This window comes from Argiope bruennichi, chromosome 2 (assembly GCF_947563725.1).
Source record: "Argiope bruennichi chromosome 2, qqArgBrue1.1, whole genome shotgun sequence".
In the NCBI taxonomy this organism is placed as follows: Eukaryota; Metazoa; Arthropoda; class Arachnida; order Araneae; family Araneidae; genus Argiope; species Argiope bruennichi.
In genome coordinates, this window is record NC_079152.1 from 46,430,746 (window position 1) to 46,448,289 (window position 17,544).

At 27.0% G+C, this 17,544-nt stretch overlaps 1 protein-coding gene across 2 annotated transcripts in view; it reads right to left on the reverse strand.

Moving 5' to 3' along the window:
• LOC129958157 (glutamate receptor ionotropic, kainate 2-like) overlaps positions 1 to 17,544 on the reverse strand; it is a 273,917-nt gene that overhangs the window by 35,139 nt on the left and 221,234 nt on the right. For both annotated transcript variants that reach the window (XM_056070403.1, XM_056070393.1), the window contains exons 8-9: positions 6,627 to 6,731; positions 4,662 to 4,775 (exon numbers count right to left, since the gene is read on the reverse strand). In XM_056070403.1, coding sequence (XP_055926378.1) covers positions 4,662 to 4,775; positions 6,627 to 6,731 — 219 coding nt within the window. The remainder of the gene's footprint in view (positions 1 to 4,661; positions 4,776 to 6,626; positions 6,732 to 17,544) is intronic.

The window sequence follows — 17,544 nt, forward strand, 5'->3', positions numbered from 1 at the left end:
ATGTTTTTCCTAAATAATTTTAACAGTTATAAACCTTTTCTCCCGTAGATTTTCTTAGGAAAGGGTGCAGTATTTTCACCATTAAGAGTGCACCATTTGCACCAATAAGAGGGCACCATTTGCACCAATAAGAGGGCACCATTTGACTACAATTAAAATTAGTTTAGAATCAAATAATTTTCCAAAATTTGTTTCTAAACAAACGGCATATTCCATGGAATGGCATATCTATTTGCCGTTTTATACTGTTCATGTCTGGATACATGCATAAATCTTCTTTTTAGAAATAAAATTGCTCTTGATTTTTTTTTTCAAGACAGCTTTATTAGATAAGAATTTTTATTCTTTCATCTCTGTTCCGCCACAGATACCATGCCACTGAACAACACTATAATAACTCATCTGAAGACGTTTAAGGAGCTGTTTTATACTCGTTAAGCGAAATTAAATTTAAAAAAATAAAATATTTTTGGAAACATACTAAAATTTTTGAATTTATATTTAGAGAAAATTAGAGATGATTTCACTCATTTCAATTCAAATCAGGACAATAAATTTTATTTATATTTTAAGTAGTGTGAAGTGGGATATAAGAGCATTTATAAGTGGATTTATAAGCAACTTTCTTGCATTTTATGAAAATAATGTCACTGTAAATGTTTCGAAAAGTTTCGTGATGTTAATAAAGGAAAAATAGTCTTTTTAAAATATACATCCTTTAATAATTATTGAGAATATGAAAGCAGCAACAATTAATACCATTGTCGAATCATCTAATAAGATGTATGAATAACTAATAAGCACTATTAGGCATTAAATGTCTGTGGACATTTTAATGCCTAATAGTACTTGTAGATTTATTTGAATTATTTCAAATCAAAGAGTATGGAAGAGAACCTTGTCGAAAGATAAAAAGAAAGGCGTCAGTATAAAATTTAATCTCTGTTATCCGATTATTTGAAATCGTAAACGAGCGCACGTTTAATACGAATTAATTTTTAAAATAAGACTTTCAAATAATTGAAAAAAATTGAGATCTTATAAAATATAAGAAATATAAAAAGGCAGAAACGAACACAAATTACAGACATAAAAAAGTACAAAAATGGAAAAGTGTGTTTCTGTTACGACATTAACTGCATCAAGAGAAAAAAAAAGTAGAGAGAAAATTACCGTAAACACAAAAAAAGTACAGTAAAAAAGATTTAAAAAAAAACATACAATAAATCTCGAATAAACATATAAAATTAAATACAAAAAGAAAAGAAAGCACGGAAATAATATCACAGCATATTGCTCATCTGGCAGGGAATACCTATTTCATATTCAAAATGGTGTTTTTCTATTGTTCATTGCCTTTTGGCTGTCTATTTGGGGGAGAGGTAAATGCTCTCCTTTTAACGTTATCATTTGTTTTTATGCAGAAAGAAACGTTATTCTGAATATCAAAGGGATATCTCACTTTTGTTAATATTTTTTCCCCACGTCTTCTTTTAACATTTCCAAATTTCATTGTATGCATATAAGGTGGTAAGCATCTTTTATATTCTTTAACATCATTTCACGTATCCTCTATATATTTCCATTATTCCTTTCCATTCCTATTATTATAAAGAATGTTTAAAGAATATACTGAATCAAATGTTGATTTCTCCTGTCTCAATATAATAGAAGTAGTTTTGTCTCTGAGTTCATACAATGTCTTGTTTGTTTATGTTTCACTCCATGCTATCCCGGCTTTCGATATTAGTCTATTTTATTCGTTTTGCATTCAACTTACATTTATAGCTTCTAATTTGAGAAGTGGGAATAGAAATATTTATTTAATTGGCATCAGATTTCAGAAATGTTCCGGTTAATCGGCAAATAATATCCAAACCATTTGTATCGATAAGAAACTTAGTTATTTTAACAAGTGATAGCTCAATTTAGTAGAGTCCAAATGCCTGTTATTTTGGGGAAAAGCAAGATTGCTACAAGAGCAGTACCTTAATGGGCAGATCACATTATAAAAATATATTTTTACTAGTTCAATTTTATTTTATACAAAACTAGAAATGTTTCTTTGGGACTGATTTCAGAAAAGATTGAGAGCAAGTACACCGTGAACAAGAATTTATATTATATTTAAATAATTATTCAACGTTGTTCAAATCAATTGTTTGAAAATTATAAAAATTGAGTAAAAAAATCGAATTCTTTTTATTTATTTATAATTTATTATTGTACTTAAAATAAATTTTTAACTATTTAATTAATAATTTACATTAATTTGTATTTTAAATCTTTATTTTTATTGAATTTAAATTTAGAGGAAATTTTGCAGTTAAAGATATACAGAAAAATGAAGATGAATCTAGCATATGTATAGCTTGTATGAAGTTCATGTTGAGAAAGCGTGTATGAAGCTAGCGTAGCGGGAAGAAAAAACAATTTAAAAGTATCATAAGTTGAATGTCAGGGTGCATAAAACAGATGGAGTAAGACACATTATTGCTCTGAGATCATTAGCAATTCCATGGATTCGTCAGAAGATTCCTCAGGCATCGAGGGCATTTCTGATCAACATGGCCGGCAATTATTAATCATTTATCTGATAAGAAAAGCATAGACGCATAGATAAGTTTGGAATGAAAATTATTAAGGAAGTAAATGTTTTTCAACTTTAAAATTGATGAATGTGCTCATTTGACACTAAATTAATCATCGAAATATATTTACTATTCTCAGTTGAGGGGTATAAGATAGCTGAAATGAGAATTGTCTGAAATACAATCCAAAAATCTCAGAAAGAAATTCGTGAATAAACGTACTAAAATAAAATAATTACTTTAAAAAAATGCTTAATTTTTATTCAGGTGTTTGGATAAGAATTAGCTATTATCTATAAATGCTAGAGATTTTAAAATTGGAAAACTTCTTATCATTCTTAGAAATAAAGACCAAGAAAAATTACTCGAAATACTAAAATTGAAGACTTATTTAGAAAAGGAACAACTTATGGCTGCCTAGTATGTTCTAAAAAATTGGAATGATAAGATAAGGCTCACATTTTCTATTCTGAACAACCAGTTCTAACACTGGACATATCAACAGAATGATTATATTTTTAGAACAATATACAGATGAAATGACATATTTTTTATTAGTTTAGTTATACTAACGTTTCGTTTTAAAGCAACACTAAGTCTATTTTGGAATGAATTTCGTAATTTTGAAACGCTGTCAGATGACGAGGACGACACCTGAGCTGGTACCCACTCTCGAACCTTCCATATCACTCCAGCAGGAGGACGTTTGCTCCCGATAGTATAACATGCCCCCGACACTCTTACACGACGATTCTTAGGTGGAATCGGGTCTCGAATCTAAAACTTCCCATCTCTGAAACCTCTTAACACCAGGCCACCAAGTGGTATTACGAAGCTTTTGCATTCATGAGTTAAAGAAAATGATTTGCCAATCCAATTATTGTTTTCTTGAGAAATACCATAGAAAAGTGTAATATTTTTTTAAAAAAAATCGCGTGGATAGGTATTAATACTAGAATGAAATATTTAATAAGAATGAAAAATATAATAAAGTTATTTTCTTGAGGAAGAGCAGAGAAAAATATAAAAATTTGTGGAAATAAGATCCTACGTACTAGTATAAAAAATGGAATGAAAAAAGGAAATAATGTTATTTTCTTGAGAAATTTCGGAGAAAAATGTAATAATTTTTTGAAAAAAAAATCGTACGGAATAGTGTTATTGTGTTGAGACAGTTCAGAGCAAATGTAATAATTTGGGGAAACGAAATCGTGCTAACTACTAGAATGAAATATGTAATGAAAGTGAAATACTGAGTAATTTGAATTACCGTTTTAACTCACTGTAAATGGGAAAAATAAAGCATTTATCTGAACTTCGTTGAATTGCATATAATTTATTATGAAGAGAACTTTGTCTCCACATTTAAAATAAGGCCTCCAGAGAATTTTCAGCATTCTTAATAAAAGTAAGATTCTTAAAGAAGTAAAGGCTCATTCTTAAAGAAGTAAAGGCTATTTACTTCTAAAAATATATTTAGGCACCAGTTAACATTAAAAATGTCTAAAGGGAATGACCTGATAAACATCTACTTGTTTTTTGATATCATACATGCTAAAATATGGTCGGAGAGTTCATTGACCGCTGCTGCTCCATTTAATAATTTAACATTTCCTCTACAGCTTGTAATTTTTATGTAGCTTTTACCCAGCTAACGACCTCAGAAATGTAGAGAATCTGCATCCGTAAACATTAATGTTTCTTTGTATATTCAACTTATTATCACCATTTGTTTTTAAGAACTTTTCGACTTCATTTTATTATTATTTATTAAAAACATTAAACATAGCTGTCCGGCATGTGATTTCGTTGGGTTTCTCTGTGGTGATCCCATGTATGATTTCTCTTGTGTTTCTTTCTTTCATTTCCCCTTTTTTTCCTTCCATTCTGTGCTCATGCAATTGGTTAAATTGATCAGTGTTATTGCACTGGGGGCGCAGGATGGCGTTAAGTTATGTTATATCCTTTTATTGCAAGTAAATTTTAATAGTAAAAAAATGAAGAAAAAAATATGCGTAAATTGTTTTACAAAAATTTTAATTAATAAATGATTTGCTGAAAAGCACTTACTATAATCGTCGTGACCTTCAAAGTTGCATTTTTCAACAGATCTTTAGCATCGCTAAAAGCATCCTTTTCTTCTTTCTTATACGTGAAACGTTTCTCTGTATCCCATGAGCCAGTCTGCAAAGGTGCATATATTTATGACTAGTATTATTCTTTAAGTAATTAAACAATAATAAGAAAATTAAAATTTACAATAAATATGTAACAATAATAAAATAATGATAGATACATGAGATTTACAAGAGAATCAAGAAATTTCACACAATTTTTCCTAAATTTGTACTTTATAAACACATTTTTAATAGGAGTAAATATGATTTTTTTTCTTTATGTTGATATTGCATGCATTTGAATAACACTTAAGGGGATAGTAGACTTCATCGGGTAATATTGCGAATTATTCACTTAGGGTTATGAAATTCTTCGTGCATGTGTATTAAAATATAATTACATCAAATATCTTTCGAAAAGTTCTTTAAAAGAGATATATTATTTTGAAAAAAATTAAAAAAATATATATAATTTCTTAAAAATTTAACAATAAGAAGAGATTTTCATATTTTTGCTTATTTCAAAATCCACTATCTATTTAAATCTCCGAAATTGTTTCAATTTGTTTTTTAATTTAGATACGGGCATAATTTTTGATGGAAAAAAATTCGAATGTTACTATTTTAATTTGTCTGAAATATGTTGTGAAAAAGATCAATGAATTAAAATCATTTCTAAATATCAAGCTTTGGTGGGCTGTAGTTAAAATTCTAATTTCGGAACCTTATAATGTTGAATAGTTCAATGGATTGAACTATTCAATGCACAACTTAGTTTCCCATGTAGTCAGATACATGGTGAATTCATATTTCGAAAAAATACTCGATGAATTAAAATCAGTTTCAATTTTAGGCTTTTGTGGGCTATAGAAATTCTGATTTTGGAGCCTGAGAATATTGAATGGGGTACTCGATTCACCTGTTCAATATACAACTTAGTTTTACATATAGTCAGATTCCTAGTGAATTCATCTCTTAAAATATATCAATGAATTGAAATAATTTCCAAATGCCAGGCTTTGGCGGTTTGAAGAATCATGAGTTGTTTTCTGACATACTTACATTTGAATTCAAAAGACCTTCCAGAGCCTCTGTGAAAGTAACGTACATAGTTGAGAGGAATTTCCCAAACCTTATTTATTTTCAGATTTTTAATTGAGCAGATTTCAAAGTAAACGAATATTTTGTCTTCATGCATGGTTTTACCAGAAGTAATCTTGATCATGGCATCAAGTAATCATTTGCCATTCAGTACGACGTGGAATCGGGGTCAATGAAAGTGGATGGAGTTCCACAAGAATAGCAGAGAAGTAAAGACGTAAAATTGCAAAGATTTTCCTACTACCATATGTGTCCAATCAAAAAAGTTATATATAGAAACATGCCCGTCTTTTAAAATCCATATATATTCCAGATTCAATTTAAAATAGTGTCAAATATTGCAGGCACTTATGAATTGCAATAATTCCAAACTAAAAAATAGAGAAGTGGCCAGATTTTCTAGTAATAATATTGATTGCAACAATGGAAAAATAATTATTTTTCAAAATCTACTTTAAAATAACTAATATTACATGAAGGGAATTTTTAGTAGTTTCAATGCTAAAACTTATTTTTTGCAGTAATTGATCTATTCCATGCATTCATTGTTGCAACAATATATTAAATAATGTACTACTTCAAATACAAATATATTTACATGAATAACTTTAAAATATGCTAGTAATTCCGATGACATTAATACAATTTTGCTCTTATATTTATTATATCACAATCAAGCAATCAGGGAAGAAGAATATTGATCCTATTATCTTTTCAAACAATACAAAATTTAAGTTCCTTTTTTATTTTTATAGAAATTTTGAAGAGAATATATAAAATATGCTTTACATTAAAGATTTAGTTGAAGGAATCATACCTTTACTATGCCTCTTTTCGTTACTTTTATAATGTCCAATGAAAATGTTGTTCGTTGGCCGTTTAGATTGAGCTTTATACTTCCGCTTGCACCTTCCATTGGTACCTAAATTTATAAAGAAAATGCATATAAACACATTAATACATGAAAGCAAGAATGATATAATTTAAAATTATACATAGTCTAATGTTACAAGTTGTCTTCAAAGAATGTTGCAATAATAAATAAAATTCAGATAAAAAATTTCCTGATAACAGATTTATACCTCAATTTACAACAAGCGCTTCCATAATTTTCAAGTTATATTTCTTTATTTTCATTGTATGTGTTTACTAATAAACATAAAATGATACTCATATGTAGTTATCAATTTTCGAAAGAAATATTTCGTATTTGTATTTCAAGTGTGCTTCTAAATGAATAAAATTTACTGATGGAAGTGAATGAGAAAAAATAAAAATATTCAAACAATTATTTTAATGGGTTTTTTTTCTACTTCTATAGGTGCGTCAACAAATCCTTTCATGTGATTATTACATTCTTGATTTTATTTTATTGAATAAATGACTCTAAAGATTTTCCTTTACTGAAAATGAAATATTATCCTATATTGCTTGAACATAATTGATAATATTTCTTTAATATTAAAGTCCATTGTATATTTTATTTTAGTTTTTGTTAAATATTATGGGAACAATATAATTAATTTTAGGAAATAGATAATATGACTCTTATCGCTTGTAATTAGGTTCTCAGTAATTAAAAATAAAAAAATAAACACCCTTTATTTATTGAGGATATGTGTTTCAGTGTTTGTGATATCATTTAAATTACTTTATATATAATCTGTTTGTAATTTTATCTCCAAAATAATTTCAAAGGACATTTAAAATTTAATACATTTTTCAAAATTTTGGTTGTTACCTGAATTGCTATTCAACTTGTTATATGGTTTGCCGTTTAACCCGTTTAGAAGGAGTGATATAATGTTGTCATCTTTTTAAAATAGTCAGTTTTTTTATAAATCTGTTCTTGTCATTTTGGTTCAAAACTATTTTCATGGATATTATATTGTTCCTTATATATAAAAAATTCATTATCATTTAAATTAATTGAAATTTTTAAAAATAATTTTAATGTAATTCATTTTCAATTGAATAGATTCTTTTTTTTTGTAGTGTGAGAAAAGGATTTTTTTAAAAATTTGAATCCAAATTTGAATTTTTGATTGTTTCCAAACAAAAGCTCCTTAAGAATAAGCAGATATACTCAAAACAAATTCTCTCAATAAAAATAGAATTTATTTATTATATATTGAAATTTTAAAAAAGTGGAATTCGTCAGATTTAAATTCCTCAAATATTTTTGACCAGTAGGAGGGAAAACATGCATTTCGCCAATGAGTTGCCTTTGTTTTTGATCAAATGGTATTATTTTAAATTAGCTAATTTGCAAACGTCTTTTTATGGATTTTTCATAATATATCATTAACTACTATATAAAACTTCGTGAACAATGAAAATATTATGTACATTTCGTATTACAGTAAAATAAAAGTATTTTGCATAAAGAAATAATTTTTTGAAACAGTGGAAACATTTTTAAAAAGCGCTAAACTTGATATATTTTAGTACAGCTGCTCAAAATAAAGCTATTCCTATTTTGAAATAGCTTCATAGCTCATGTTTTTATAATTTATTCTTTTATTTTTCAACAAAAGCTTTCATTTTTTTTTTTTCTTCTTTTTCCGCAACTTTTCTTCTTTGGGGGAAGTTCGAGTATTTTTGTTTTTCAGTTTATCACTTCTTCCTTATTTTGATCACTTGCCCATTATTTTTCTAAACATAATCTAACATGTATTTTATAGTTCAACAGCGAAATATATTGAAAGTAAAGTCCTCGTTACAATTAGAAGGAAGATTATTAATGAAATAATTTTCTAGAGCATGTTGTTTACTTTTGCTTTTTTGTTGGAACTGAATAATTGGACACATAAGAAACTGTGAGTAAATTCATGTTTATATCTTTCTTAAATATCATGAACGCGAAAAATGATTTTACTAATAGCAAATACTCGGTCAGCTTTGCTCTGAAATTTTTAAAGAGAAAAACATTTCTCAGACGAAAAAAGTGCGAGATTATATTACTGACTGTGAGAAAATAGTTATATTATAATCACAGGAGCACGTATGATTGAGATCTTTGAAGGAAGTTAGATAGGTAATTCATTTTATGTTCTTCATGTGAATAAGAAACAAAAACGCCGAACACAAGTCATAGAAATGCCGCGAAGAATACTCAAATTCCTTGAGAGACATTGGGACATTCATCATCTCAGGACAAAGGCAAAAAAATTAAGTAGATATAAAATATTTTTTCATTAAACAATAGAAATTCACTCAAACATTCTTTAACGATGGGCGATTATTTTTTTCAATGTTTTGTCTCTCGACTAATTAAAGTAATTAGAAAAGAATGTGAGTCACCTTGTTTTTGTGTTATTATAATTATTTTTGTATATTTTTAAATATAATTGTCAAAATCAACTTATCTGTGAATGATCTTAATAGTAGTTAATTATTTTTACTTAATAAGTGTATATTCATCTTACTTCACATCATACATCATAGCACCGCATTTTATTACGTAAAACAAATACTCTTTATCATAAAGTATTGCTATTTATTTATTGCTTCTACAATTATCATTTTGAATAATTATCTGTCTTTCATACCCTCAGGTTGAGTTAAGTCTATAAACCTGGTAAAAATGCTTACTGGAAATTAAACCATGTTGTTCAATTGAGAATGAGGGATGCAAGCGCGTATTTACCTTTTGCAATCATTCTCTATCCTAGTGGTCCTTCGAGACATGCTGTGAAGGCCCGCATTCGATTTAAAGTTATTAAAATAGATGAGGATGTTCTCAAGCTCCTTGTGAATTTTTTAAAACACGAAACTTATACTACAAACTTTGATCTGACAGCGCCCATGATACAGATCTCAACAAATACTTTTAATAAATTTAATTCGATATTATAGTTATATTTATTTTAGGTTCAGTAGCATCATTTCTATTAATTTCATATAATATATCATTTAAAGATGAATACATTCTTGTTACTACCATTATGTGTAAATGCATATGCATTTGCTGCTAAATTATATTTCAAATTATTTTATATCTCAGTATATATATTTAATTCCACTGCTGTTTTACAATCATTCTCTAGGAATCAATCTCCTCGAAATTTTATAATCACAAATTATAAATAAATTATCCTTCAAAAATATGTATTTTCGCGTGTAATCTATTACATTTCAGAGAAACATAAATACGAATACTGATACAAATGTATTCAATAAAACAGATTTTCTAAAAATTTTCTATTTTATTAATATGATAGCTTATAAATCATCGCCGTAATTGATCCAAATATTTTCTATGCAAATCCATTTCTTTTTCAGCGTATATTTTTACTATTTTTCATAAAAAAACATAAATATTATTTAAATCCTTTTTTTTTATTTAACTTTCCAAATCATATCTATAAAAATATTTTCAATAATCTTTGAAATCAATTGCACTTTCCTTTTAGTGTAGCATTTACTAAGATACTTTCTATATCTTTTTCTTTGCAAATCCCACTAGACAAACTTTTGATATCGATTATATATTCACAATGCTTATAGAATCAAAATAAATCGGGATTCTAGGAATAAGCACTTATTTTAATAACATAACAATCAAAGCAAAACTTTTTCATAGGAATGCTCTTTTTTATTTAGTTTGTATTGGTATGTTAAACTCTTTTCTTTTTTCTTTTAACTTCAGCTCATTTTCATATTAGATTTTATCCTAAGTTTGCATAATCCATTGAAGTTCTATAGTTTCTTTTTTGTTCTACATTATTTTTAGCATTTGCTAGCAACCTCATTTATTTCTTTTGGTAGTTTCTCGCTTTCTTTAGCATGCACCCTTGATAGTATCCGTCCAATTCATCCTATCATTTTACTTTTTCGGATGTTTTTCAATCAGAAATATTTATAGAACTGAAAATGTATCAAATCAAATGGATTTTTATATAGATTCAGAGTCCCCTTTTCCTTTACCTGTGAAAATATAGGAAGAAAGAAGAGGATATTAGCAACAAAATAAGTTTGAATGCCCTGATAAAAAATATATATTTGATCGTTTAAATGAACACAACGAAATTCCAAATATACGTATCAACAAAATAAAAAAATAGAAACTTAAAAAACAAGATAAAATGAAATTAAAAAAAAAAAAAAAACGTTCAAACGTAAAACATGTCATACAGTTGTAATGATTACGAATATAAAATTTTGTTCTCAAATGACAGGAATAGTATTCGAGATAAAAAATCTCACGGATATTTGCAGAAAATATTTTTCCAGGAAAATTTTAATCAATCACTAAAAATACACATAAATATACACAGTAACTCGGAAAAAATAACGTAAAATTACATTTACGAAGTTTTATTATACATTTTAAATAATATAAAATTTGTTGATCATCAGCGGGAATAAATATTGACAATTTATGAAAGCCTATCTGAATTAAAGAAATATTAAATAATATGGCTGGAAATATAGCTTAAAATAAAACGTATTTTATTTTTCTGGAAATGATTTACTATCGAAAGAAACATGTGCAAAAATAGTTGCTTTTAAAAACAAGATTTTTTCCGCAACCATTTAGAAATATTTTTATAGTGCGTTTTATTTTATGAACAAAGAAATATCTACATTAATTAAAATGTGAAACATTTATTTGTAAAAGCCGCACTTTACTCATCGTATACTTTGATAGTTTGTTTGAACACGGGAGAAAGCTTGAGAGCATTTATTACTATTCAAAATTATGGAATAATTTGAGGTACGGGTCAAATTTTTATTAATCTCCCAATGTATTGCAACAATTCTGTTTATATGTTTTTGATGTACTGAAATCTAGCTTTTAATAATCATTAAAAATTTACACATTAATGCATTTTTAAGAAAACATCCGGAATCAAAAAGAAAAGATCTTCTAAAAGCGAAATTATTTTATTATACTGCATCATGTCAACAGATGGCAGCATATAATACAGTATAATACAATAAAAACAATATAATTTCAATATTTATCGATGTAGAGCAATGTGAAAGTAATTTGATCTGCTTCAGAAAATTTAGAGTTTATTGTACTGTTTTTATTGCATTACACTGTGTGACAATATTCCTTTTTGGTGAAGAATTTCCCAGGTGAATTCTTTATGAATAATAACCTACACCACGTGATTTCCTAAATAGAAATTAATCCTTTTATTTTAACATTATTTTTATAATACTTTTGAAAGTTTACAATCCCGGAAATATTGTTTTATATTTTACAAAATTGTGCAGCAATATCCGCTTCACTTTGGTATACTTACATATACATATACATATTTTAAATATTTATTATAAAATATGTGTGTGCTAAGGAATTATTAGTTCATCAATTAATTTATTAATTTAATGTCCATTAAGGTTCCATTAAGTTTTAGTAAATATAATGAAAATATTATTATGATTTTTCAAAATAATTCGAATAATATGTTAAAACTTAAATACTAAATATTATTAAAAATTAAATTAAAAATGTTTCTCCCTTTTAATATTGAAAGAAAAATTTGTTTTATTTTTTTTAATAATAATAAGAAATTGAATTAAAATATTGCTGTCAAAATTTATCATTTGTTACAAAATATTCCATTCCATTACTGAATATTTTTATTTCAATCATTTTATATTTATTGATCTTTTTAACTGAAAACAGAGATTGAAATATTATTAGTCCAAAAAACATATTATTAGTAGTATATTATTAGAAATATTAATAGTCTAAAAAACTATCCAGTATATTGTTCTATTTATTTAAATTAGATAAATATGTTTAATAATGCTAAATAATGTAATTGTGTTTAAGTGGTTTGATTACATATTTTTGACTGCGAATTAATTCTGAAACAGAATACTACAAAAGAGAACACTTTAAAGAGAATGATTTAATTGTGATAATACTTTAAAGATAATGATTTATTTAATAAAATACTTTAAAGAGAATGCTTAAGAGAATACTTTAAAGAGAATACTTTTAAAAAACACAATTTTTGAATTTCCATTTATTCAGTGATTCTATGTGTAACACATCATACCAGTGATTTATATGCCCAATATTTTTTATCAAAATGTAGTATTTTTTAAAATTTTTGTTAGTACAATTTGTGTAAAATTCCTGTTTCATATGTCTTATAACTTTTCATGCACTTTCGCAACGTTATATAATTTATTTTACTTTTAATTCAGCATGAGTGTAAAATGCTACTTTGGACGCTTTTGTATGTATTTTGTCTCATACTGTCAGTAGAAAAGATTTTATGTGCATTATTTATGTTATATTCCTACTCCAGGTCCGCATAGTATTTAATCTTTTCATGAATGGTGCCGAAACTTATACAATTCGATGGGAAATTTAAAAAAAAACACAATCAATATGTATAACAAAACATTTTGAGTTTCGAATCGCTGAAAGGATTAATTGAAAATTGTTTCCACCTTATAATTTATGGATCTTATGTTCGATCCAGCCAAAAAATTACGCTTTAAAATTATAGCTGAAAAATTACTGTTTATAAAAAGATGTAATTGCCAAAGAATCTGACGGGTCTTTCTTTTATTTCAAGACAAGTCTATTTACCTTTAAAATATGAAAATGAAATGTGTTCAAATTATTATAATAGACATTTTGTCATTTCCAATATGAAGTATTCGGTAACAAGTAAAGGAAACAAGACATCCCATTGTTTCCTCCTCGAGAGAGGGACTGTTGACAAGATTTACGAGCTTTGTCTTTTTGAAGAAGCCCGCGAGCTGAAAACAGACTTCCAAACAAAAGTTTTTGCTGCGTCTTCGGGAACACAAACAAGAAAAATCTCTCCACCAAAACGAAATCAATAATTCTGAATCTCAAGCAGTTTTGATCCACTCACGGATTCATTCTTATTCTCTTCTGGAAGGTTTGCGGCGTCCCGGTGAAAAGGTCGTTCGCAGCATCGTAAATCTGTAGAGTTTGCGAATAAAAAGTATTGGTTTTCGAAAATCCTCAACTGAAACATAAAATAACAGAATTTAAGAAAATGCAGAGAATATTTGAGAAGTTTGAAAACGAGGAGCCTTCAGCGGTCGCATGATTAATGTCAGAAAAGTATACTTTTCCAGCTTAGAGAGGGAGAATTCTGGAAAACTTCGCATATTTCAAAATCTTCTACAGTCTCCAATCAAAGATTTCAAAACTTTGGAGTCATGATTTATATAAGGAATCTTGAAACTATGAAAAGAGCTCTATTACAAAAGTTAATTGCGTTGCAAATATTAATTAATATTTGGCGTTGTGATAAATACATCTTTCACATATATTAATTGTTCTCAATATTATGGATCCATTTTAGAACCTAATATCATAATATTCTAATCTTATATATCAAATAAACTTTCATCTCGTATTGCCTTTAATTATCATGATTACAGTATTCTAATATTTTCACATATTTACATCATCATATTCTTTTAGACTATTCAAAAATAACTATTGGAAAAATAATCATATATTTAAAACTAAAACTCATGATAATTTATAATGACACTATGTACACTCAGAAAGGACTTTCAACTTTGTAGGCACCATTTAATTTAAAAAAGACAGCAAATTTATTTATATTTTAAAAGACTAATTTCCATTCTGCTTATTTCAGTCCTCTAAATAAAAAAAATGACTGTAGCACTTAATTAGCAAGTTTTCAATTTCTAAGTTTATTGAAAACTTCTAGGTAATTAGCTAGGTTTCAATTTCTAGGTATTGCATTTCTTCTAGCATAAAACAGCATTCAAATTTATGCTTGTAAAGCATGAAGTGAAAGGAAAAAATAAACTACCATCCATTATATTTAGTTATTTGAAGAAAAAAAAATGAATTCGCTTATTTTTTTTTTCACTCAGAGGAAATATAAATAAACAAAAATAAGGCATTTTTTTCTGTTATAGTAGTACCATAATTTTAATTATATGTTTTAAACTAGGGTTGTAACAGATTGTCAGTCGATTAAGCTCGATATTATGTTCCAGCTACAATCAATCGTTGGAAACTAAAATATATTTAAATATTCTTTCCAACGATTTCACAGAAAAGGCTCATGAAATCTTCCACTCAAACTGATATTTATATTTATAACTTCCAAATTCAGGTACATAGATAATTTGAATAAGAACCCATTAATGAACAAGAATTGACTAATGCAATTATATTTCAATTCTTTCTACGGAAAAATGTGAGTAGAAATAATAGAAATATAATTAAAATATACACATAGCAAAATTCAGTACTTAATATTTGTTCCTTTGCAATTTCTTATTCGGTTTCAATATTTGTTCTATTTTAGTTTCTTACTCACTTTTAATATTTGTTGCATTTCAATTAATGATATATTTATGAACGAAATAACAATTAAATCCAGTTTGCTATCAAGTAGAAATCAATATTCGTAAATCGGTTTTGAATATAACTCATTATCACATCATTGTTAAGTGCGTTTAATTCTTTATTTACTGAGCATGATTACGTTAAATTTCAACAGAAATTTGATAGAGATTTCTTTTGCCGCAAAATTATCTATTTTTATTGATGCAATGAAAGTATTGGAAGTATAAATATAGCAATATAGTAATGTGAATATAGTAATATTTATTTACATATCAAAAAATTATGTAATGAAATTTATAAAACGAGATTAAAAAAATGTAAATAATTTTTTATGGTTAAAACGAAATAAATAATAAGGGAGATTATGTTTATAATAACTTATACTTTAAGTACAGGACTTATTTCCAGAATAAAAGATCTTTAGATATGCTTTAAATCAAAATGATGATGTCGTGTCCGTGTTACCACGGAAAGACGCTTGCGGTAGCTTCTGAAGTTAAAGATCCCTGAGCACTCGAGGGCAGAAATCTGACTTCTAGCTCGTATGAAGATGACACTCATACAATCTCTTGTAAAACCACTTTTTCCAGGATTTTGGGCACATTTACATACCTCACAGATAGAACACAGAGTGAAAAAAAACCATGCACAAACCAGGATTCGAACCCGGGATGCGCAGATCACGGGGAAGAATCACTACCCCTGACCCAGGGGGCCGAAAAAAAAATCAAAATGATAATATTAGGAAGCAAACCATTCATTAGAATAAATGCTATACATATTTTAAAATGAAAGCTACTCAAATAACACACAATATATTGGTCATTGATGCTAAATCGGGTTTAAAGGAATATTTCATCTTCAATTGATCCAAAAGATGAGATATTTTATACTTCTGAATTTAATTGTGATACATTTAAAACTGAACAATGGAGACGGTTTCCTCCCAATTAAATGCGGTTGCCAAATAATACAGCTGTTGAAATAATTACCTATTACATTTGATTATTGGAGGGAATTGAACTGCTAAACTGCTTTCAAACAGCATTACATTTGAGAATGAAATCCGTGAAAACGCACGTGTACTAACTAACCCGAAATGCATGTGACAATCAACAATCATGTTCTATTTATATTAAGTCTGCAATATCCTGGCATATACATTCGATGATTTCGATAAACAGATACAGATGAAGCGTAAAGGAGCGAAAATCCGTGCCGTTGCCTAATTAACCTAACGTTATAATATTTGAGAATACATGAACATTATGCAAACGATGCACATTTCGGAGCTTGCGTTCTCTATTGTTATATATAATTTCGAAAGCATCTCAAATAACTTTAATGGTTACAAAGAACAAAGTATGCTTTATATTTTAAATCTTCAAAAGCTAATTAAAAATCATATTATTTTTTTACATAATATTCTATAAATGGTTTAAAGGAATTTATTCATATATTGAAAAGGCAAAAGGATAGGAAATTAGATTTGTTAATTAAGAATAGTAAAATAAATTTTATAAAAAACGCTTTTAAAAGTACACTTTGAGAGAACTATAAATGAATGAGTTACTTTTTTTTTATCTTTTTATTCTTTAATTTAAATGATAGTTTAATAAATATTATGAAATCTTAGTCTCTATTTTTTCCCCAAGTTAAGGAAGTGGTGACATCCGATGCTTGGAATTTGAATATTAATAATGATGAATTATGATTTAAGATGAGAAAGTTTTAAAATGTGTATGTCTTATTGTCAGAAAATATGGTGTCACATTCTAACATATCAGAAATGTACCAACAATTGATTAAATATACTATATTTAAAAGTATAAAAAATAAATAAAAAATATGTGTGTAATGTTATTTTAAATTAATTTATTTTATGAATCAAAAAGTAACATTTTCAAAGCACACGGAAGCAAAGAATCTCAAAAGAAACGAAATAACTTTTGGCTTTTATTTTAAAATAATTACTACATGAAGATATATTCACCAGCTAAATAATTCTGAATCAAAACAAATACTTATTTGCAGCAACATAAGGAACGCAAATATAAAAGCTCAAATGAAAAGAAATACAAAGATATAATCATCTGATTAACAAGATAAATACAGAAAATGTTAATTATCCTGTAATCGTCCAAAAGCATTTGAATAAAAATTGAGTAAATTCGATATTATTCTTGGAAATTGGAACAACTAACAAAAATGCATAATAAAAGAAAACTAAAAATTTCTTTGGTGCATTATTATCATTAAAAATTGGTATAAAGTCATCGCATGAGAAATTCTAGTTATTAAATCAAAATGAACGAATTCTTAAATGGAACTTCAATAAAGATCAGCGATCTGTAAAATTACACGAACTAGAATGAACTTTATCTACTTATTT